The 24,186-nt window shown below is 38.0% G+C and overlaps 2 protein-coding genes across 4 annotated transcripts; both read right to left on the bottom strand.

Moving 5' to 3' along the window:
- Positions 1–2,158: 2,158 nt before the first annotated feature.
- On the bottom strand, positions 2,159–11,959 carry LOC112526829 (formin-like protein 20). The gene is made up of 10 exons (XM_025137250.1): positions 11,524–11,959; positions 10,781–11,212; positions 10,237–10,332; positions 10,000–10,117; positions 9,645–9,865; positions 7,251–8,962; positions 7,009–7,174; positions 4,699–4,863; positions 4,459–4,611; positions 2,159–2,763 (listed from the first exon to the last, which is right to left on the bottom strand). Exons 1-10 carry the CDS (start codon positions 11,605–11,607, stop codon positions 2,590–2,592), a joined length of 3,321 nt encoding a protein of 1,106 aa, XP_024993018.1. The 5' UTR covers positions 11,608–11,959; the 3' UTR covers positions 2,159–2,589.
- A 768-nt stretch (positions 11,960–12,727) lies between these two features.
- LOC112526745 (COP1-interacting protein 7) lies at positions 12,728–23,939 on the bottom strand. 3 transcript variants are annotated; one of them, XM_025137151.1, is made up of 9 exons: positions 23,674–23,939; positions 22,132–22,308; positions 20,604–20,722; positions 20,447–20,502; positions 18,048–18,094; positions 17,805–17,957; positions 16,442–16,659; positions 13,520–15,009; positions 12,728–13,262 (listed from the first exon to the last, which is right to left on the bottom strand). In XM_025137151.1, the coding sequence occupies exons 1-9, from the start codon at positions 23,730–23,732 to the stop codon at positions 13,059–13,061; spliced, it is 2,523 nt and encodes an 840-aa protein (XP_024992919.1). In that variant the 5' UTR covers positions 23,733–23,939; the 3' UTR covers positions 12,728–13,058. The 3 variants fall into 3 exon arrangements, with proteins under 3 accessions (XP_024992919.1, XP_024992920.1, XP_024992921.1); XM_025137152.1 differs by having other exon boundaries at positions 20,447–20,499; XM_025137153.1 differs by lacking the exons at positions 18,048–18,094; positions 22,132–22,308; positions 23,674–23,939 and having other exon boundaries at positions 20,604–20,678.
- Positions 23,940–24,186: the final 247 nt, after the last annotated feature.

Genomic DNA, 24,186 nt, shown 5'->3' with positions numbered 1-24,186 from the left:
ATTTCTCGTCATTTTTTTGTTTTTTTCCACATAATGAAACAACACAACATTGTTTCACCATGTGAAACAATACTCTAGCGTTTCACATCCCATTCTTGCCGTGTGATTCTTACCGTTCTATTTCTACCCCGCATCTTGATTTATTTCTATGTGATTCTTACTGTTCGATTTTTACCCCGCATCTTGATTTCTTTCTGTTTTATTCTTTCTCCGATTCTTGTTGTCCGATGTTTGTTCACTCTCCTCTCTTCTCTCTTGTGATTTTGTTTATGGTGTTGAATGGAAGCAAGTAGTTAACAACTTAACACGGTATTAATGTTAATGGAAGTAATTGGTTAACAACTCAATTTTTAGTATGTGTGAGCTGGAAGTAAGTGGTTAACAACTATTCTTTTTGCATTCGTTTGATCGTGCTTTAGGTTTCATGTTCTTTGTGTTGTTATGAAAGTCAATTAAAACCACAAGGGTGGTGCCTGATTGGTTTGAACTCGACTCCAAAGGTCAAAAGTACCGAAGGTCACATGTTCAAATCCAGTGAGTAATAAAAACCCCCTTGTGGCCACAGAGGTTCAAATGCGGTGACTCCAGACTATTTGCAAAGCAGGTGGTCGCTCTGGGATTAGTCGGCTCGCATAGCGGGTTGGATATCCAGGTTAATAAAAAAAGTCAATTAAAACATATACCGGTAGGTTCATCACTTGGTTTTTTTTTTTTTTGGTTCGTAACAGGGAGAATGACAAAGTTCAACTATTATAATGGGTATTTCTAATTTATCCAAATGGGTTCAATCTATATGCAGTGGCCATTTGATATATGGCCTATCATGGATATTTCTTATTTATCTGTTTTAAGATGACTTCTTTTTTGTGTAGTTCAATTGTTTTAACCTGGTTGTATAAAATACAGCAGTCATCTTTCGTGTTCCAGATCTGATTTTCTTTGAACGTAGGGCTACTGATTTTCTTTGAACATGAAGTTGTTTACCTGAAGCATCATCATGGGTTGCTCTGAAGGGTTTTCAAGACTTAGTTAAGCAAATGTAGGAGGGTGGCGAATTCAAAATTTTATAGTTATGTAACTTTTGTTTGCTTTCTCGTTATAGCTTTTTCATTGGCTTATTGACAGATGTTTGGATTATTGATTTCATGACAGATATTGTTTATACTTCTCAAAAGAGTTGATGTATCTATTATCAGATTTTACAAAGAATCATTTCGGCTTTTTGGTTGTAACAACTTACAAACAGCAAGTGGTATAAGCATACCTAAAGTTTGGTTGTATTTTCCAAATGTTCGTGTGGTCTCAATGTTGTGGTATCTGGTTCTTGGTCTTTATTTGATCCCTTGCTCCTAATAGGGACAAGGACAACGAGCCCTTTCCTGAAGAATGAAATCATGATCCATTAGTCAGTGGAACTAATGGATCCAATCACAACATACATTTGGATTGTAAGTCTAATCAGATCATTAGCCGATCTGCTTTAGATTTAAATCCAATCAATTGACAAGCTCAATGAGATACACAGTTCACTTCCATCTTGAACGTTATGTATACATGCAAGCAATAAAAATCCATTTTAATGGTTAGTAGTCACTGTATGATTATACTGATTCCTGTTACTGTAATTATGTATATAAAACATTCTTGATATTTTAAGCAAATGCCAAAATAACAGTTTAAGCATTTACGAGCTAAACACCCTAAACTTGTTGGTCTAGTTATCATCTGAAACGTAATCCAATTCCTGAACAAGGCAAACATGTACCTCACTTCGTATATGTTGGGAATTTCCTTAAGCCGACACACAAATACTATCAATATGTATGTAAACTACCCAACAATAAATGCATAAACGAATCGAATCCTATATGCGTTTGAATGTCTCAAATATATGGCAATACAGAACAATAACCACCAAACAACATAAACCCTTTGGGGGTATCTCAACCAATAAGACCTTGGTTTTGCTTCTCCCCTAGGGCCACTACAGGCTTTTCTACTATTAACTTCAGGGCCCATTAGATCAGTAGAGGTGCAGACAAGCTGGCCTGGACACCACAGTTATTAACAAAACGTAAATGCAATGAAAACAAATAAAGAACAAGATGAGGCTAATCGCTTCACCATTGTTGTGATAATGAAAATCACATAGCGACAACGAACTATATATATTGATAATCAACATAAGGAATTACAAGAAATATTACCTTAACAATAATCCACATGTAGATCTACAAATGAGCACCAATATAACTCTTGGGTTCTTATGGTAGCGTTTGATACACATATATGACTGGATTAAACAGAACCGAACAAGAATCTTCAAAACTATCAAAAAATGGAAGGGATTTGTGCAGCCAAATGCATCAATTATCAAATATTGATGCAAAAAGTTGATTTTTATACACAAGTGTCCAAAAGTTATGTACTATGGGACACAATACAGCCTAATGTAACACATTGCTCGGTCACAAAGCTCTCATGATCACGAGCCTCAAAAGGCTCGATATTGTGCTACAAGCATGCGTTCTCTCTTCTATATATACATGTTAACCAAAATTCTTGTTATTTATAGAGTACTACTACCTGCTAATTAATGTCGGTCTGTATTTGGCGTGCAAGCTCTTTTGTTAAGTTTTCAGCACGATCATCGTGTCCGCCTGCAAAGGAATAGACCCGAAACGCAAACTGAAATGCCTTCCAAAGGATTTTCCCTGAATTCATCTTCTTGCCATTTGTTTTGGAGCTTGTCTCTCTTTTTTCCTATTCGAAGACAAGAACCCGTTGCCAGGTTCAAAGTTAGACATGAAGCGGAGTACGATCGTATATCCATAATGCAACATATCACACTCACACACACGTATATAGATCTATATATGGAAGGTCCAAGGGAAAACCGCAAAAAACGAAAAACTTAGGAACACCTTAGTAGTCATTCATCTGTAGCTATGCACATGTGCATGCAAATATAAGTAATTTTCCGGTATCCACATATGCATAACATGCACACGTGCATAAAAACCAGGAAACATCTTCAATTACTTGCATGCACATGTGCATACCGTACAAATGAACGGTTATTAGGTTGTTCCTCAGTTTTTCAGTTTTTAGGGGGTTTTCCCTGAACCTTCCTCCCTCTCTCTCTACACACACACACACACACACACATATATATATATATATATATATATATATATTAGTTCTTATTGGACAAAACCAAACCAAACCCATAATATCCTAGTTGAAAGTAGGGTCTAGGAAGGGTGGAATGTATACAGACCTATCCTCAACTCCAAAGAGTAAAGCAATTATTTCCATGAAGACCCTTGGCTTGTGCAGAAGGGTGAGCAAAAAGGAAAGAAGAACAAAAACTAGTAGATATAAAGCAATATAAAGAGAAAAAAAGTACTCCTTCATCCCTTAAGAAATGTCCACAATGAAACACAGTTTTAGAAATGCATAATTCTTACACTTTTTAATTAACTAGGGGGCATTTTTACCCTCAATAATAGAGATAAATATTATCCGTCTCATAATTAAGGGTAGAATGGGAAACTAGACGATTACTTCTGAAAGTAGACACTTTGGAATAAACTAAAATAGAAATGTCAACACTTATTTTGGGCCGTAAGTAATAAAAAGTGGCAACAAAAATAAACATAGTAAAGGTAACGAAAAGCATACAACCCTCAATCTATCGTATCAGATACAAACTCGGATACTATGCCTATATGATATTTGGATGGTTTAACAAGAAAAACCATATTGTGTAATGAACAATGTATATGATTTCCTGTTGATTGTCAAAAACCTACTTTAAACTAATTAAATATCACATCCTTATTTTTTAAATTATATTCATTGTTTAAGTTAAAAATATTAATTAATTATTAATATACTTCACAAAAAATCCATGTATTAGATATTTTCAGGTGCGTATATACAATCATAGGAATTAGGATTACTTTTCAAATTTCAAAGCTAAGCTAACTCGTCACAAAACTAAAACCAACATATTTCTCTATATAATTTTTATCATAGAATCTAGTATCTTTATAATTTCATTCCATATGCGTTTGATAAGCAGATGGGACTCGACAGGACTTTGGACGGCAAGAGTGAGGTAGGTGGTGAAAGAATTGTGGAAGGTTTTACGGTTTTAATTTGATATGAGTAGTTTATTTAGTAATTTACCAATTTTGTCTAATCTCCTTAAATTTTTGTTCCACCTATTTTGGTGGGACAAAAAAATGTCCCACTAAGTCCTGTCATGTCCCATTTAATGTCGTACAAAACGGGGAACAAGCTTATGTTTTGTCCTGTCTCGCTTACCAAAGGCACCCTAAATCTCAAAGAAATAAGATCAATATTGGAACTGAAATTTAGTCAATTTGACCCCCAAATACTGAAATCTTTCCCTTATTTTTCATTTATGTTAAAGCTAGTTTACAGAAATACCTTTAGTGCCAATTCCATGCAGCTTGAGGAAACATCCACCATCAGTTCTTTAATTCTGATAAGTATGCCAAAATCGAAATGGATCTTTTGACTTTTGAATTTCTTGATTTCATCATCCTTTGTTCGATCTAGTGTGTCCACTTCTCCTTTGATCTTCATGTGAAATTGCTCATCTGTTAGTGGTGGAAATGGAACATGGTTTGAGAATATGATGTTGATGATGATAAGCCTAGATGTTACCTTATTGAAGTAATTCTCAACTTGATCAAGGAGTCGGTTCACCGGAGGCTCTATCTTCCAGTTTTGCAAAGTATTGGCCATCGTATCTAGCTTCGAGTATAGTGCTGCGGCCATCCTCAATCCTTCCAACTTCTTAGTAGGAAAATCTTCAAATCTTGCCAGAACCTACTAATTTTAAGTGTTTAGAACAGGATCATCAACCATAGGTACGGAAAATTTCAACCAATGTAAAAAAAATCTAACCCAACTGAGCCGGTTGAACCTCTACCCTGTAATAAGATTATTTGGTGCCAATCCTAGATACCAAAATTAGAAAAACCAATATGAACCAAATGACTGAGAGGCTCGAGCATTCAACCCGGTGACCCACAGAGAAGACATGTTGGCCAGGGGGGGACCCACAGGGATAGATATGGTGGCATGGGCCACCGCTTCATGGTTCTGTCATAAAGTAAAAAAATTACGTTTCTGAAGGGTAACAATGTATTGTTTGTTGGATCCCACCATATAGTTTTTGGAACTAAAATGTTAATTAAGACTTTAATAGCTAAGATGGTAAATACTCCTGCCTTTATATAAAAGACCCAGGTTCGAGTCTCACAGTTGTCAAATTTGTTGTTTTTTAGCTTAAATTTTTGGTGTTTTTTATATACCTCTTCTTATGTTTTTAAAAATATATGTAGATCGGACTTGAACATGGGTCTTTTCTATGTAAGGACAAGGAACAAACCAACAGATCTATACTAATATTATGGAAAAAAATAGATATTTTTTTATAGTCAAATTAAGCCACCACTTGAAAATTTCCCCAGGGTCGCCTTTGTTGTTGGCTCACCTAACCAAACCAAACGACCCCCATATATCCCACTTGAAACTAGGTCGTGTTGTGGGGGGCGGTTTGAGATGTATGCAGACCTATCATCTACCCTAAAGGGTAAAGCGGTTGTTTCCATGAAGACCTCTGGCTTGTGCAAAAGTGTGAGCGATAAGAAAAGAAGAACCAAGACTAGTAAAAGTAAGTACAAAAATAGGAGGATTGCAACATAGAAAAGGTAAGCAAAAGCACTCAAGTCTCCATCTAACATAGAAATCTTCTATCCTATTTGCTACCTCTCTAACTCCCTTCTAGATGTTGAGCACTAAAGTATAAGAACTATCCACAATGTTGTTCTACCCTTTGTTTTTAATATATATTTCCTTAAATTGTTTACTTTGTTGTTTGATTTAGCACTTAGTTTTGGTGAATAAATTGTTTTCTATTCTTTGTGTTTATATATAACTATGCTAGAGTCACACATCGACTAGACTTGGAACATTTCTTCTCAATATATGTTGGAACCTCCCTTATCTCCTTGAGGGCTCTTTTGAAGAGTAATCTAATATGATACAGACTCTAGGGATTCAACACTTTGGGCAATCTAAACTCGTCTAGCCCCCTCTCGATACGATGGAACAATCAATCTCCATCTAGCCTCTGTTGGAGGGGCATGCTAGAGTACCACATTGGCTACACTTGACCATTTTTCCTAGATATATGTTGGAACCTCCTTTCTCTCCTCAAAGGCTACTTTAGACAGTAATATGGGTTCCACATATTCTCACAAATTAGATGACTTGTTTATATTTGTTTGAAATTTGGAAGGTTTTAGTAAACTTTTTATGCATCATTATATAGAAGTTTTCAAATTGTTTCATTGTATTTTTATTTAATTAAACATTGTCATTATTGCCATCCAAGTTTTTATTACACGAATTTGACATCAAGGTTCAAATAATGGTTTCACTGGTCAACTTGTAAGTTCCAACATAAGTGAAAGGTAGATTTTAAGTATTGTTTTAACATGACAAAAAACATGACAACACGAGTCCGCAATAGGTTCATCCACATACATAGAGTAGTAGTTAGTTGAGACAACCAACATGATGGATAGTGCTTAAGAGGGCTCCCCACACACACATGTAAGAGCCATTTGTTATATTCCTTATGCACTATCCATCATGTAAACAAACCAAACCAAACAAACCTAGTATGTACCACCGGAGGTGGGGTCACCCTGGGGGGAGGGGATGTATGCAGACCTGAGTCACCTGATCTCTACCACCCGAGAGAGTAGAGCTGCTTTTTTCTGTGAAGACCCCCGACTTGTGCAAAAGAAAGGATAAATCTTGCTCAAAAAAGTTTTAGGAGAAAGAACATAAGAAAAACTCGAAAACAAGAAAGGCAGTAAGGCACTATCCATCTTGTCCCATACACTATTTCTGAATATATGCAGACATTGAAAAATTTGGTAAGCTTGTAAAAGTCCAGACCTGCGTTTCATCGGTTAGTTTCTCAAGATGGGATTCCACATATTTGTGGAACTTGACCATCTCATCCATGTCTGTTGTTTGGAAAGATATCAAGGCAGCTTTCACCTCTCTGATGGCACTTGCATAATTTTTAACATCCTCTTCAATTTGCTGGAAGTAGGATGATCTGAAAACAATGAAGTTAAAGATTTGAAGCAACAGAAGTTTATAAATGTGTTAATATTTTCTAAGATTTGGTTCACCTTTTTGTCATCTCTGCTAGTGCATCAGCCATACTCTTTCCATTTCCACCAGAAGCCCCAACTTTGCTGGCCTTCTTTTGTAATGTTTTACCCTTTGTACTGGATCCTTCAACCTTTGATTTGAGTTGACGGTACAGGCATCCCATCTGAGACGATCTTCTCAATTTACTAACTGATTTGCGTAGCAACTTGCCACCAGCAGCAGCAGGAGGTGGTGGTGGTGGAGCACCCCCTATTCCCTGTTGCCCTGGTGGTGGAGGTGCTGGGACTGAACCATCGGACGAAACAATAGGTGGTGGTGCTGGGACCGACCCATTAGATGAAGCAATAGGTGGTGGTGGTGGTGGAAGGCTTCCTGGTGCCGCAGGAGCTGGTGGATGTGGAGGTGAACCTGGTCCCACAGGCTTGGCATCCCCTGATGCCGTGGGTGGTGGTTGAATGCTTCCTGATGCCGCAGGAGCTGGTGGAGGAGGTGAACCTGGTGCCGCAGGCATGGCATTGCCTGATGCCGTTGGTTGTGGTGGAGTGCTAGCCGTAGGAGCTGGTGGAGGAGGAGATCCTGGTGTCACAGGCATGACACCTGATGCCATGGGTGGTGGTGGAGTGCTTTCAACAGGAGCTGGTGGAGGAGGAGGTGAACCTGATGCCACAGGCATGGCATTGCCTGATGCCGTGGGTGGTGGTGGAGTGCTTGCCACAGGAGCTGGTGGAGGAGAAGTTGAATCTGGTGCCACAGGCATGGCATTTCCTGATGCTGCGGATGGTGATGGAGTGCTTGCCGCAGGAGCTGGTGGAGGAGGTGAACCCGGTGCCCCAGGCATGGCATTGCCTGATGCCGTGGGTGGTGGTGGTGGAGTGCTTGCCGTAGGAGGTGAACCTGGTGCCACAGGCTTGGCATTTCCTGGTGCCGCAGGAGCTGCTGGAGGAGGTGAACCTGGTGCCACAGACATGGCATTGCCTGATGCCATGGGTGGTGGTGGATTGCTTCCTGGTGCCACAGAAGCTGGTGGAGGAGGAGATGAACCTGGTGCCACAGGCATGGCATTGCTGGATGCCATGGGTGGCGGTGGTGTTGATGGCGCTGCTGGTGAATGTGGCAATGGTGCTGCTGTGTTACTGGAGGTAGATGGGGGCGGAGGAAGTGGAGGCGACATTGAGGGTGGTGGTGATGCCGTATTACTTGTTGTCACAGAGGGTCCTGGTGGAGGTGGCACAGGTGTTGCCATGTCACCCTTACCCTCCGAAAGAGGTGGTGGTGGTGGTGGAGTGTTTCCTAGTGGTGTGGTGGATGATGATGCTGTATGGCTTGTGGCCATCTCAGATGGAGGTTTATCTTCTGACGCCTTGGGAATTGGAACTGGTGGTGAAATCTTCGACTCCCCACCTGGCTGTGGTGGTGGTGGTGATTTTCTTGCTTCGGAAACCGCTAGCTGCTTTGGTGGTGATTGGATTGTCGCTGAAATGGATGGCCGTTCCGATGATGATGATGGTGATGCCGAACCAGGGATCAACTGTACATTCTCTGCACCTACAATTGATTCTAACGATGATGGTGGTACCAAAACCTCCATTTGCAACTTTACAAAACCATCAGAATCCACATCCTTTTTCTTCCCATCAACTTCTGCTACTTTAGAGTCCCTCTTTGCTGGTTCATTGTTATTCCTCTGATCAACAGATTTCTCAACTTGGTGTGCTACATTAGGGTGCATCTGGAATGACAAACATTTAGATCAATGACATTTAATTTCTCAACATCTTGATCTCTCAGAGCATCTCCAACAGATTCTTTATAATTTCTACAAAATGGAGAAACAAAAGTTAAAATCTCCACAAAAAATTACATTTAGCTCCAACAGTTTCTCCATTTGAAGATTTCAACATTAATTATTATTATTAAAATAGGGACAGGTTCAGGGGAAAATCGCAAACAAATGAAAAACTGAGGAACACCTTGGTAGACGTTCATCTGGACAGTATGCACAAGTGAATACAAGTAATTTATAAGCAATTTATCCGGCATGCACATGTGCATAACATGTACACATACATAAAAACCAAGAAACAAGTTCAATTACTTGTATGCACATGTGCATACCGTCTAGATGAATGGTTACATGGTGTTCCTCAGTTTTTCATTTTTGGGGGTTTTCCCAGAACCTCCCTCTATTAAAATATTCAATAGATTTAATACCATTCTCTCTCTCTTCAACATTTGATTTTGGAGAGTTCTCCGACTTTGGAGATTTTAATCCTCTCTCCTACTTTCTCCATTTTGGAGGATCTTTTGGAGCAAAAGAATAGGTTTAAAACTCCAAAATCTCCATTTTGGACAATTTGTTAGAGATGCTCTAAGAGGCAAGAGAACAGGTGGAGAAGATGTAAAGAGCATGCCTTTGCAGATTTGTTATTTGGATGCTCCGGGAGAACTGAGGTTGGAGTTGTCGATGAAGATGAAAATTTTGCTTTATCTGAATCCGACCTCATAGAATCCTTCCCACAGGAACTAGAAGGTGAGTCTACATCTTCTTCCATTTCTTCTTTATCATCCCTATCCTTCATATTATTCATTCTCTCTCGTGTGACGTTGATCATGTCATCAAGCAAAGACAGCACTATAGCAATTCTCATAGCCACAGGAACCATATTACAAGAAGATTAATTTGGATCATATACACTGTAATGAAGTACACCAGCATCTTTAAACAAACTCGCTCACTAATTATGTCAATAGAAAACACTAACTTACCATGTTTCTCCAAATCATCATTAGCTTTGTCATCTTTTCTGGATCTGACCATCCATTCATCACTATGCATCCAATGATTCCCAAGAGACTTGATAGCTACACAAAGTTCATCGATTACCTATTCATAAAACTCGTTGAATTACTATGCCTCAAAATTGGTACAAGAATCTAGTTGTTTGTGCATGTTGAAGTCTACAAAAATCCAAATTCTATGTTTATGCTCTATGGTTAACAAACCTTATCCATAGGCGCTCCTTTTGAATCTGACACAGAAATACAATGCACAACATCAGGATGTAACGTATGCAGTTCTTTCACGGTATCTTTCACCAACTGCAGACAAGTCAGAGAAAGAGGTTGGATTAACAATTTCCTACACCTTCTACAAAGGCTATTTGCTATGGTCGATAAGCTAGAGGTTAGTTAAAAAGCTATTCATGTTTGGTAAAAACTAGCTGATAAGCTAGACGACAATATAAAATGACCAGAAAGGACATGTTGAAGAATTAATTGAAAAATATAAGGGAGAAAGTTGGAAAAGAGTTGAAAAAAGCCCATGAAGATTATTTCAAGAAGCTAGCTTATGACTAACCAAGGGGATTTTTCAATAAGCTAATTTATGACTAACCAAGGGGATTTTTCAATAAGCTAGCTTGTGGTTTCCAAACATGGCCAAAGAAGTTCTTTTTTTCACCAAAAAAGGAAAAGTTCACACATGTGGATCAGTAATCACCGACTCTACATTTCCATTCTAATTCCATAACCATATAAATGATTATACCTCTATAATGGTTACAGAACCAACACAAGGAGGCAAATCAACCAAGTCTCTAAAGCTCATGAGCTTCTCTTGAAGCTCAGTCATTGCGGCAAAGTTGGCAGCTTCCCCATGTGACTTCTGCACCACCTCATCATTGGAATCTCGAGCCTTCACTGATGATTCAGACTTCTCCATCCCATCGTTTGAATCTTGAGCCTTCTTCAATGATTCGGACTTCTTCACCCCATCGTTGGAATCTTGAGCCTTCTTCAATGATTCAGACTTCTTCACCCCATCCTTAGAATCTTGATCCTTCTTCAATGATTCAGGCTTCTTCACCCCATCTTTGGAATCTTGAGCCTTATTCAATGATTCAGTCTTCTTCCTTGTGGATGAAAGGTTTTTACATGTCTCCCGAATGCTTTTAATCCTCCTCGAGGAGCCTTTTCCTTTCTTTCAGATAAAAACAAATCAATCAGCAGAGTAAATATCACTACTACTAATACTACAACTCCTTGAACCCATTTGGGTTTTTCATCAAACAGCTTAGGTGCATTAGATCAGTAATATGGAATACACAAAAGAAGAGTTATGATCTTTATCTAGCATTCCCATTATTGGATCATACTTAATGACAATGATTAGCAGGCATAGTAACCAAATAATAAAATATAAATACAACAACAGATTTATATCAAGCAGACATAGAATTGGAAAGTATAATTAGAATTAACAAGACAAAAAAATCTTCAAAACAAGATTACCGCAGACCCAGAAGGCTTCTTTCGAAAAAGAGAGCCGAAGCATGCTGCCATTCCAAACGACTTAGATGAATCCTTACGCCCCATTGTAATATAAATTGATAAAATCCCTTTCGGTCAAATCATTTGGTTCAGTAGTACTTGGGTTGAACAAGAACCCTAAGGGTTGACAATTGATCAAATTAATGCAGAAAAAATACCCAACAGAAGATTGAAAGGATAAAGAACAATCACATAGAAAAAAATTCAACTTTTTTTTTTCTTTCTGGTTTGAATTATTCAACTGATGAACATATTATCGAGCGACCCATTTTCTGGACTCTCTTCGTTGAATCGAAAGAGTCCAGAAAATCAAGAGATTTTTTCGTATTTTTGTATATTTTTGGGGGAACTTTTACTAATAATGTAAAAGAAAACGACCCATTTGGTGCATGATGCTCGCGGGCTTGTGTTCTTGAGTTCCAAATCCAACCGGTGAAGAAAACATGGAAGCTTGCTATTTATACTAACGACTAATTACATAAATAGTCCTTCAACTCAATCATGATGTCCAAAATTCATCCCTTAAAATTTTCATTTTTGGCTTTATTTTGAGAAAGTTTTTTCATTTTAGTCCATGGCTTAATTATTGTTTTTTATATTAAAATAATCAATTTAAAAAACATATAAACATGCCTGTGTTCTCTATCGTAATATAAAAATTATGATTTTTAATGGTGTGTATCACTGTGATTTGTTTTGTATGAACATACAAATGCAACTTCCAAGCTGAGTTTGTCGGTGTGAAACACTGAAGTTAGGTTGTAGATAAAAAAGACTGAGATGCAAGAGTTGCTATACAATATTCGCAATACAGCCAGCGTTAGAGCAGATTATAACATAGCCCACTTCGGACCAGATGATGGATGGTCGCTGAAAAGGTTGTTAGATGACGAAAATATGTAGAAGTCAGAAATTATTTTACGTCACCAGTGACATAAATGAATCAACCCATTGCATGGAGAGCTAGTATTTATAACAAGGATTCAACGAATCAACCACTTCATGAATTTAGTGTTTTGATTAACATATATTTGTTTCACAATGTAAATATTTTTTATGTGTTTATTAAAACAAAAAAGTTTCACATTGAACCGAATACAGATGAAACAAACACAATATGAAACAAATATATGTTGATCAGTATATCATATTCTAGTCTTAAATGGAAAAAATCACGTGCAACAATAACTTATGATAATAGCTCTCACAGTTATTACAATATATAACGTTCTCAAATGATTAAATCTGTTACAGATATAAATAAACCAATGAGACAAATGTGACACAACCAACAAACATATTTATTGTAAATTAACATTATACATACAAAAAAATATTCCCAAAGAACAAAAAATACCCGTATCGTCGTATTTAATAGACTCCTCTTTGGACGTGTGAACGTATTATACACCAACTCACAACCATCAAGCGGAAACACGAATTAAGAACACCATAATAACAATCGTTCTTCGTGCCAGATAGGCGTTTGTAAATTCTTAAGTTGCTTTCGAACTGGTTTTCTTAAGTTGACCGGAAGTACCCTTCTGGTTAACTGGTTTTACAGGAGTTGTAGCTCCGGTTTTGGTTTTAGAACCAGACCCAGAGCTACCACCTGCACCAGTTTTCGTGGCAGTTCTTTCGGCTATTCTCTTTTGTCGTTGGATTGCCAATTCTTCCACCCTCTTTCGAATCTCATCTTCCTGTTTCAATATAAAACGCATTATAAAATCAAACAAACTCAGTATATCCCACCTATTAGTAAGGGTAACATTGTCATTTAGTTAATAAAAGAATGTAATAATTATACTTTTTTAATACTTTACAATTATACCCTTTATCATTCATGGAAAATTTTAATTTCTCCATTTGTTAGTAAGGATAAAATTGTCATTTAGTTAATTAAAAAGTATAATAATCATACTTTTCATTGTGTACATTTGAAACTTTATTTTCATACCTGTTCTCTTTTGCTCTTGTGAACGATCGGCCGGCTCACAAACGGTAACCTCTTATCGGTCGGGAGAGATTTCGATAACGGTCGAGTTTTCATCACCTTCTTTTTCGTTTTGACCGGAACCTCTTCGGGTTGTTCTTTCGTCTCAACTGGAGCCGGCTTCGGTTCCGATTTTGTGAAAGGAACCTCATTCCCGTAGTCGATTTCCGGGGTCCACGAGGACCGAACGGGTGGCTCGGCCCCAGAATCACGTGAAACCATCAGATAAAGGTCATCCGGCTCGTAGAACCCGGTTTTAGCCACCGGACCACCCGAACCATCTGTGACATCGGGTTTATTCGCATTTTCGACCATGCTAACATCCGCCGATCGCCATTGTGAATCATATGCTGGCGTAGTTTGCGGCTGTACCATGAATGAATCATCGATCGGCACAATCTTTTTGCTCGATTCCAATGAAAAAACATCGCCTTTCATCGAAACATAATCATCGTCAAAGGTTGACTTTCCAATCGTATTCTCGGAGTTCTTGACCACAAACCAATCTTCTTCCCGTTTGTTTCTGATCATCGAAGACTCCGATCCAAGATCCTGGAAGTTCTTCATTTCATTCATTCCCGTTTCTCCGAATCTCTGCGAAATCACCATATCAGCATCCGAAGAATCCCGTCCCTTCACACGAAAACTATCGCCGCCCTCGAAATCTTGAGAGTTGACATTTCTAGATTCGTTGACCCCGCTTCGTTCTGGAACGACGAATGAGTCGTTAATCCCGGTTTTCGGTCGATTCTTGACGAAATTCTCCGACCCCATGTCCATCGCATCCTTTCTCGGCAAAAACGATCCGTCTTCCGAGTTTCTGATCGTAAAATGTTCATCTTGAACATCATCTTTCAAGAGCAGATTTTGAAATGCATTCCAGTTTTCGTTCCGCTTTCCCGATTCCGAATCCAAATCCAAATCCGCACCCTTTTTCTTATGCGATTTCGACGATTTGTTATGGTGTTTCGCCAATGATTCAAGAACACCATCAACTTCATCTCCATCAGAATCATCGGTACCTCCATCAGAATTCTTTCTATTGGAAGTTATATAATTAATGTTCCGAATAACAACCGTTTTCGAAGACTTCTTTCGGTTCTTTTTAGCCGACTTTTCTTTCTTCGAGTTCGTACCTGAATCAGTTACGGAATCCGAACCATCCTCATTGCTATCATCATCATCCTCTTCTTCTTCATCTTCCTCTGAGCTTTCTAGCAATTTCGACTTCTTTTTCGAAGACGATTTATGGTGGCGCCCATGGCTAGAATCATCGGCATTCGGAGGCCAACTCATATGAGCCGGATAATACGGTGGCATACCCGGGTAGGGATACGGGTATCGTGGTCCTTGTGGGCCCGGAAAATTGTACATATATTGTGGAATCTGGTTCGGCCACGGCATCTGCATCCCGACATTTGTAGGAGTAGATGGTAACTGATCCGCCTGAGTAACTGCACCAAAAAATCTCTATAAGAAACCTTTTAAGCACATTTCAAAGTTGAGCGGTAAAACAAGCAAGTAAAATTAGCTGATAAGCTAAAAACTAGTTGCCGGCTAATAAGCTAGTTAATAAACTAGTCAATGTACCGTTAAAACTAGCTCATAGGCTCGCTGGTCGCTCATAAGCTAGCTACTGGCTGAAAAGCTAGCTGCCGGCAACTGTAATAAGCTAGCTGATAAACTAGTATATGTACCATTAAAACTAGCTTATAAGCTAGTTGGTAGCTGATAAGCTAGCTATTGGCTGAAAAACCAGTTGCTGATAAACCAGTCAATGAACTGTTAAAACTAGCTCATAAGTTAGCTGTTGGCTGAAAAACTAGTTGTTGGCTGATAAGCTAACTGATAAACTAGTCAATGTATGTGTTGAAACTAGCTTAAGCCAGTTATCTTTGGTAAAAATAACTGATAAACTAGATGACAATATAAAATGACCTAAAAGTAAAGTAGAAAAAAGTGGAAAAAAACCTTGGAGCTTATGGCCAACTAATTGGGGATCTTTCAATGAGCTCAAAAAATAAGGCAGCGAAGTTCACATGAATTATATTAAGAAATAAGGTGTCCACTTAGTTTTTTTATAGGACACCCTTAAGAAGCATCCTATCAACACATTTTTTTACAGGACACTTGCTGTTACAAAGACATTTTTAAAATAAATTCATATGAAAAGACCAATAGGATGTTTTATTTCAAAATTGTCCTAAAAAACGCCCTCGGGAGCGCAGCTGAGTTGGCAAAGAGGCGGAGCGACGGGCTTGAACCCCTCCACTAGCCTCAGTCATTGAGTCAGCTTTGAAATGTCTCCTCAGATATGCTTCCTAGGGGACGGGTTCCACGTGGGGCCGGTCGGGGTTGCCTGTAAATTTGTAATCAACCTTTTTCTCAAGGACACCTAATTGGTTGGTCCTTACAAAATTAAGACCTATTAAGCAATCTATTAGGACACTTAGGGGCTATTTGGTTAGTTTTCCATTAAGCCCTATACGGATAAAGCTGTATGGATTAATCTATTTGTATATACTGGGAAGGTTTTTGTTTGAGTGTATCTTTTGACTGGCAAGGTAGGTTTGGAACAATCAATCTTGGTTTTCTGCATAAATCTCCCCCTAGAAGCTTACTAAATAAGCCACTTTCTATATTATTAAACCCCTACCAAACAATCATGTATAGTTGACCGAATAAGTTGCCAGTTCCTTTAAGCTCATTAAGCTGCTAGCAAACAAGCCCTTCGACATAATATAGCTTCCTATAAAACCTATGTCTTTATTTTTCAGGACCCATCTCCTTTTATCATCACATTTTTTATCGAACCCTCAAAAAGACGACGAAATGGATACGTTGAGTGATGAATAAAAAGCAAGAAAATGGATATATGTTTTTCACCTTCAGAATTCGTCTGCTCAGATCCATTTTGCATAGCGATAAAGTTAAGATCGTTATTCAAAGTCGAAGCATTACTTTCGGTCGTTAGTAGTAATCCGGAAGTACCAGTGTAAGCTAGTTCCGAAGGGGGAAATGCTGCCATTGCTGCTAATTCATCCATCCATAAACCATCATTATGCTTCTTCTTGCATAAATCTTTGAATTCTATGCATGCTTCCCTGTATTATATAACAAATTCTTAGTTTGGAGATTTAAACATCATGATTTTTAGAAGTTAAATTGGGGATTACATTCAAAAATTATGAAATTCTAAAAGAATTCTATGATGGGACCCACAAAATGAAAAAAAGAACGAAGCTCCAAGCAAGTTTCAGTTATTTAGGCAAAAGTCGATTATCGACAATCCCAACCGGCTCGACACGAAACCCGTGTCCAAGTACACCGATATGAGGGGGCATTTTTGGCTCACTCAGCGGTTGAGGCTAGTAGGGGCGGGGGTGGGAGCGCGATCGAACGCATGATCTGTCTTGTACTTGTGCAAAGTCTCCCTGCCCCTTTGCCAACTGAGCTACACGCAGAAGACAACAAGTTTCAATAATACCATTGTGATGGTTATAGATGTACAGGGCGAGTGGTTTCTTGGTCCTTTGGCGGTGTATCTTATCCATCACATCCAGAGTTAGAGACAATGGGACCCACAAAATGCAACGAAAATCCCGACTCTATTTAAGAACATGAACATTTTTTTGTAACAGTGAGTGTCCGGGCCAGCTTGCGTGCACCTTGACTAATCCCATGGGGATAGTGGTGGATCTACTTGTAACCATGTGGTGGTACATGCTACCACTAATATATTCCGTCCGTAAAAAAATTACGACCCTTAAAGGTTCTACCACCGGCATCGTTGCTGAAATTTTGAGAAGCTACAATAGCATATCGAAACTTAAATTCGAGTTTTAGTGGTTAATAATAGTGGAACACAAAAATCCTAACCGTAAATAATTGGAATTACACTAATTTCTTAGTGTTTTGTATTGTAATTTGTAACTTTAATAAAACTTAATTTATTTCATTTAGTATTATTTTGTGCTACCACTAGAAAAAAATTATGGATCCGCCTCTACATGGAGACCTAAAGAGAACAAGAAAGAAAATCCTCAGTATGGCCCTTAGGAGACCCGAACCGGCCACCTAAGGGGAGGAGCCACAAGCCCTAGCCTCTATTTGCCGGTTAAGCTGGTCCGCAAGGTTAAAATCTCAAAATAAGCAAAAAGATGATAAAAGAAAGGAATTCAAGACAACCTTGAGCTTAAAATTAGTCTTTTTATGATCTCTTTTCTTTGAGCCCCTAAATGTTGCATACCTTAAACGCGAGGCTCCGAAATCACCAGCAAACACTATGAGATCATTCATGTTTTCTGGATCGAATCCAGCTACAAGTGCACGGGCATACGCCATTGCTTGTTCTTTCCTAAGCATTGCTTTCCGTGTCTCCAATAACCGTTGAAGTTGAATCCTGCCCGAATGCAAATTACAAAAGTGAACTTTAGTTATATTGACCTAACAAGATTTGATGAAAACTTATTCACAATGAAGATCAATTTACTTGGAATTTTCTTCTTGTCCCTGGTCACCAGCTTCTCCGGCTTTGAGCTAGAACAAAAAATATAAATTAGATACAAACAAATTTGTTCCCAAAACAAAGATATAATCGACTTATGTGGCCAAACTATTCAAGATTAGGATATGAAATTGATGAGGAAAGTTCAAGTGATAACCATAATTTTTTTTTTGAGAAACTGGGAACTAACTAATTCATGTATTATTCATAATGAATAATCATGAAGTTTGAGCAAAAGGTTGACTGCTGTCAACCCCGACCAGCCACACAAAGAACCGACCCCCTAGGAACCACATGTGAGGAGGCATTTCAGAGCTTACTCAACGGCCCCTGCATGATTCGAACTTCAGGGCCGGTCTTAAGCTTTCCGATGCCCTGAGCGAAAAAGTTAAAAAATGCCCCTTTGCCGATTTTTCAACAAATGAAACATATGTTTTAAGGGGTTTGCAACCTAGTCGATTTTAATTAATTATAATAAACTACAACGAGACATAAACCAATTGATATCGATTTTAGCAAGAATAGTAAGTTTCCAAATATTATTATATGGATTTTCAAAACAAAAACCTATAAAAAATATTAATGTTATGTTTTCGAAATCTGTATTACGAAGGAAATGGAGGGAAAGGAAGAAAAGTAAAAAAACTCGTGTTCCCAAAACCTTTTTAGGAGAGAAAGGAAAGGAAACAAAAGAAAAATAAATATAGGTTTACTCCCAAACTTTCCTCCCAAATATGGAGGAAAGGAAATGAAAGATTTTTTTTTTGATTAACCTGGGATATCCAACCCGCTATGCGAGCCGACTAATCCCAGGGAGACCACCTGCTTTGCAGATAGCCCAGAGTCACCGCATTTGAACCTCCGTGGCCACAAAGGGATTTTTATTTCTCCTTAGATTTGAACCTGGGACCTCCTGGTACTTTTGACCTTTGGAGCCAAGCTCAAACCAATCAGGCACCAAATTCAAGAACACAACGGAAGTGTAGAATGTTACTAATTTTATTTTCGATAATCAGAAATATGTGTAGTCATAAAGAAGAATACCAAAAGCAACCATTTTTTAAAATATAAGGCATCAAGAAAATCAAATAATTAAATATATAAATCAATAGTAGTTGGGTGTTAAAAGTGTGTAGTTTTTATCTGAGATCAGTTGTTCAATTTTTGGCATTTGTAGATTTCTTAACTTTTTAGTAATCCTATCTTAGGAACTGGGCCTGATTTGATGCCCCTTGGGCTTTGATGCACTGGGCCGCTCACTACTTGGCCGGGCCTGTCGAACTTGAACTGTATTTGAGCAAAGTCGCTCCGCCCTTTGTCATCATGTACTTCTATTGTTTATGATATCATGCATTTTCATCTTGAATATCTATCACCTCATCATGAATATCTATTCATAATTAAATATCTATGACGACATTCATAATGAAGAAAGCAGGAAGAGTTGGTTCCCAAATTCTCAAAATATTAACGGTTCTCAAAAGATATCCCGGTCAAGTTTCAATTCAAAATTAACTAAGGGCCTGTTTACTTGTGGCTTAATGAGCTTAGTKGGTAAACCGGCTTATTCGCACAGACAAACAAGGCTGTTTACCTTGGGCTTATTCGCTCAGAAATGGGCTTATTCGCCCAGATGAAAAACATGTGTTGTCCAGGTTAAGCCAGGTAAAAGACTTCTCCTACCCTTCGTTCTCTTCTCCATCGATCCAACATCCTTCGTTCTCTTACACCTTTCTCAAGTAAACAGGCCCCCATCGATCTCTTCTCCATCGACAAGTAAACAGGCCCCCATCGATCTCTTCTCCATCGACAAGTAAACAGGCCCCCATCGATCTCTTCTCCATCGACAAGTAAACAGGCCCCCATCGATCTCAAGCTTTTTAGAGAGAGAAATAGGGTTTTAGAGCGAGAGACCAAGGGTTTTTAAACCTCCCTCAAGAACCAATTATTCATCGATCGACGGCTGTTGCACTCTTTTCCGTCGATCGACCATACCTGTTGCAACGAGTAGAGCGGCGAAGGCGACCGGAGATGGCGGCGAAGGTGACCGGAGAGAGCGGCGAAGGCGAACGCCAAACAGGCGAGAGGGAGGATGAACAGGCACAAATCAATTTTTTTTTTTTGGGTATTCAAGCTGCAGTTTGCATTTATTTTATTTATTTTGGGTATTTGCTGTTTGCTTAAGGTTTTCTATCCTCAGGGGTAAATTGGTCATTTATGTTATTCAGATAGAAAAGTAAACAACAACATAAATTTATCCAGACAGACAAATTTATCCAAACAGACAAATTTATCCATACAAAACTTAATAGAAAATTTAGTAAACAACCCCTAACTTGACTTTAAAAAGTCAAAATCTCTTTGTAAGTTCTGCAAGAATTTACCTTGGAGGGATCAGCAGACTTCTTGGTGCTTCCATCAGATGATAATAAACTCCCTACTAACAAATCAAAAACAAGGTGAAGATAACATATAAACACGAAAAAAAACAGATAATTGAGAGTTGACTTTAGGTGTTGACTTTTGACTTTCAAGTAATACCTTCGCCCGCTTGCTCTTCTCCATCATTGCCATGAACAGAATTCTCGATCTGTGAAATTTCTTTTTCAATTCTTATAAATCTCTCAAGAACTTCAGGTGAGTTTATGAATCGCACAAGCCTACAAAAACCAACCCAAGTGTTTCAAATTCAAGCAGCCCCAACTAGTTTGTGTTAAAATTACCTATTTACCCTTGTCAGTATTGTGAACTATGATGCCAAGATTCCCTTATTTTGTCATTGAATCGTGGATATTTTAGACTTTTGATTGATAGTCAAACTATGTGTGGAATCAAAGGTTGTAGTACATATTAGTGTATTTTAGATACTCCAATCGTCCGGAAATAAATGTCAACAATGAAAAAGGGCACACAATTTTAGAAATGTATAATTATTACCTTTTGCAAGTGGACACTTATTTTGGGACAAACTAAGAAAAATTACCTATTTACCCTTGTCGGCATTGTGAATTATTGATGCCATGATAGTTAGAGTTGCTTAATTGCTTGCCTAATTGGAGGTTTACTCGATAAGGAAAAAGGCAAGGCAATTATTTTTGCTTTCCAATCAGGCAAGCAATCGAAAAGCTTGAATCAATAAAGATAGGTTTCTTGAGGCTCATGGACCACTTGATTCTTATTTATATCTAACCACACCATGCAACATTTCGATTCTTGGACCATAATGTTAATGAGGGACCACGATGCACAAGGGTTAGGAACAAAAGTCTTTTTATGTGGGTTTTCCTCAAATTTTGTGAAGAGGTTGTTTTTTGTAATTCACAAGCCAGAGGTCTTCTCAGAAACAGTCTTTCAATCTCTTGAGACAAAGGTAAGGTTTGCGTACAACTTAACCCCCTGACTTTAAGGTAATATATACTGGGTGTGTTTGATTTGGTCGGGTCTTGGTTGTTTCCGTGACTTGGACCACTTTATATACACAAACATGGCTTGTTGAAAACTACCTACATCCCAAAATAAGTGTCCACATTTCAACTTTAGTTTCTCCCAAAATAAATGTCCACTTTCAAGAGTAAGCGCCTATATTCCAATTCTACCCTTACTATTATAGATGGAAAAATTCATTACTCCCTCTGTTATCAAGAGTAACATTGTCATTTAGGGGTTGTTTGGTAACTCATGTATAGATAAAGCTATTTGTGTGAATTATTTTGTCTGTATAGATTGAGAAGGTTTTTGATTGGGAGAGTTTTTTCATAGATGGAAGGAGTGTTTTTTTAATTGGGAGGAGCGAGTTTGGAAAACACTTGGCTTTCTGCATAAACCACTTTCTATATCATTAAGACACTACCAAGAGTCATGTATAGCAGACCGAATAAGCTGTGAGTCCCATTAAGCTCATTAAGCTGCTAACAAACAAGCCCTTAGTTAATTAAATTTTTTTAATAATTACACATTTCTAAATTATTTGTTTTTTCATGGTGGACATTTGTTTTGGAACAAAGCGAGTAGTTCTATGACTCAAACCTAGTCAGATAAAATGGAAACCAAAGTGAAAAGTGAGTCATACCTTTGGAATGTGTATTTGGTGAAACAAAATGCGCTATTGGTGTTTGGACGAAGAGTGATCGAATACCCGCCTTTTGAAATCTGATCTTTAAAGAATTTCAAGTGAGATATGAAAGGTTCCACCAATCCAGATGCCAATTTCTCTTTGTTGTTTCCAGAAAAGATCAAAAGATCACATCTTCAAGATAGTTCCAACATGAACAAAGAAAACCCCAATTAGCACAATCCGAATCGCACATAAAAATCTCCATACACACATTTTTAAATCTATAAACGTTTCAAGAATCTTCAAAACATCGATCAATTGTTTTGATGTTGCCACTAAAAAGTTGTCCAAGATCACTATTTCTAGCATTCTTTTTGCATTTTTTTCACTCCGAAGTGCCTAAATACTATTGTTAGAGATGTTGATTACTCAAGAAGGAGGTTCAGGGAAAACCCCTACAAAAAATGAAAAACTAAGGAACACATTGGTAACTATTCATCTGGACGGTATGCACATGTGCATAACGGACAAATTGCTTACAAATTGGTTGTATTCACATGTGCATACGGTTCAGATGAAGGGTTACCTTAGTTAATCATTTTTTTGCAGTTTTCCCCTGAACCTGACCCTACTCAATAATCTTTTTCAAGTCTTTAATCCAGAAATACCCAAAAACATTCAATTGCAACAGGAAAAATACAAACCCAAACTAGCAAATTGAAATCACACCCCCAAAAGGAAACATCTATAAACAGTTTTAAGAGAATCAATGAGAACCCAAATCAGCAAATTGAAATCAGACCCAAAAACATACATTTTACACCAACTTAAGCATATTGGTGCATACAAACACACACACACACACACAAGCCACACTCAATTTCTTTCATATGAACACAGAGAGAAAACCAAGAGATCAAACTTTTATGATTTTCAACAAGAACAAAGTAAAACCCAACTCAGGGGATGTTTGATTGGGTTTCCACTAAGTCCTGTACTGATAAAACTGTCCGTGTAGATTAATCTGTTTGTATAGATGCGGAAGGTTTTTGGTTTTTTCCTAGATGAAAGGAGAATGTTTTTTGATTGGAAGGGACAAGTTTAGAAAAAAAACTTGGTTTTTACATAAAACTCCTCCTAGAGCTTGGTAAATAAGCCGCTTTCTATATCATTAAGCACTACCAAGCAGTCAAATATAGCCGACCAAATAAGCTAGGAGTCTCATTAAGCTGCCAAAAAGCAAACCCTCAATATAACTGAAATCAAATCATCAAAATCCAACAAAAATCTAGGTAAACACAAGCAAAAAGAACCCAAATCAGGGATATTGAAATCAGACCCAAAAAAAGAACAAACTACTCTATAATCAACCCAAACATATTTGTTCATACAAACACACACTCAATTTCATTCATATGAACACACAGAGAACACAAATAGATCAAACTCTTCTGATTTTCAACAAGAACAACGAAAACCCAACTCAACATAACTTAAATCAAACCAAAAACAACAAAGAAAATCAATATACCAACAGAGGATAGAGAGTTAAAATACCTTGTTCTGGTTGGAGTAAGTTGAAACAGAGCATATTCGAGGTGGGTATGAGGATCCATACTGCAAAATCACACACACACACACACAGAGAGAGAGAGAGAGAGAGATGTAAAAAAGAAATGGAGGAAATTAAGAAGAATGAGTGTTCAATTCATGTTTGTGGAACATGGGGGATTGGGATGATTCACAGATCTGGTCAGATTGCAGAGTGTTTTTTAGGGAAAGATAGTGAGCCAGCAGGAAATGATGAAGAATTGCACATGCATAGGAAATGGGTAATGGGGGAAAGAGAGTGAGATTGAAGATTATAAAATGTAGGGTCACACTCAACCTCTTTTTCTTAATCTTGATGCTCTGCTCTTATTGGGGACGAATATGAATATGAATATGAAAATAATATATCCACTTGTTTCTTTATGCTATTTTTGAATGCCAAGAGATCTTTAAATTCCGTTGATTATGGATCAAATTTACCGTTAAATTCAAAGGGTATTTAATATAATGATTTATAAT

The sequence above is a fragment of the Cynara cardunculus genome, assembly GCF_001531365.2.
Source record: "Cynara cardunculus var. scolymus isolate 2C chromosome LG 14, CcrdV1, whole genome shotgun sequence".
NCBI lineage: Eukaryota > Viridiplantae > Streptophyta > Magnoliopsida > Asterales > Asteraceae > Cynara > Cynara cardunculus.
This window is presented reverse-complemented; position numbering and strand designations above follow the sequence as displayed.

Coding starts and splice junctions, on each gene's coding strand:
- LOC112526829 (XM_025137250.1), bottom strand. CDS start 11,607: ATGGGGCGTAAGGATTCATCTAAGTCGTTTGGAATGGCAGCATGCTTC. Junction 9,866..9,999: donor TGATGATTTGGAGAAACATG/GTAAGTTAGTGT, acceptor GAATTGCTATAG/TGCTGTCTTTGCTTGATGAC. Junction 7,175..7,250: donor CTAGCAGAGATGACAAAAAG/GTGAACCAAATC, acceptor CATTGTTTTCAG/ATCATCCTACTTCCAGCAAA.
- LOC112526745 (XM_025137151.1), bottom strand. CDS start 23,732: ATGGATCCTCATACCCACCTCGAATATGCTCTGTTTCAACTTACTCCA. Junction 22,309..23,673: donor CTTACTCCAACCAGAACAAG/GTATTTTAACTC, acceptor ACTATCTTGAAG/ATGTGATCTTTTGATCTTTT. Junction 17,958..18,047: donor GGACAAGAAGAAAATTCCAA/GTAAATTGATCT, acceptor GCATTCGGGCAG/GATTCAACTTCAACGGTTAT.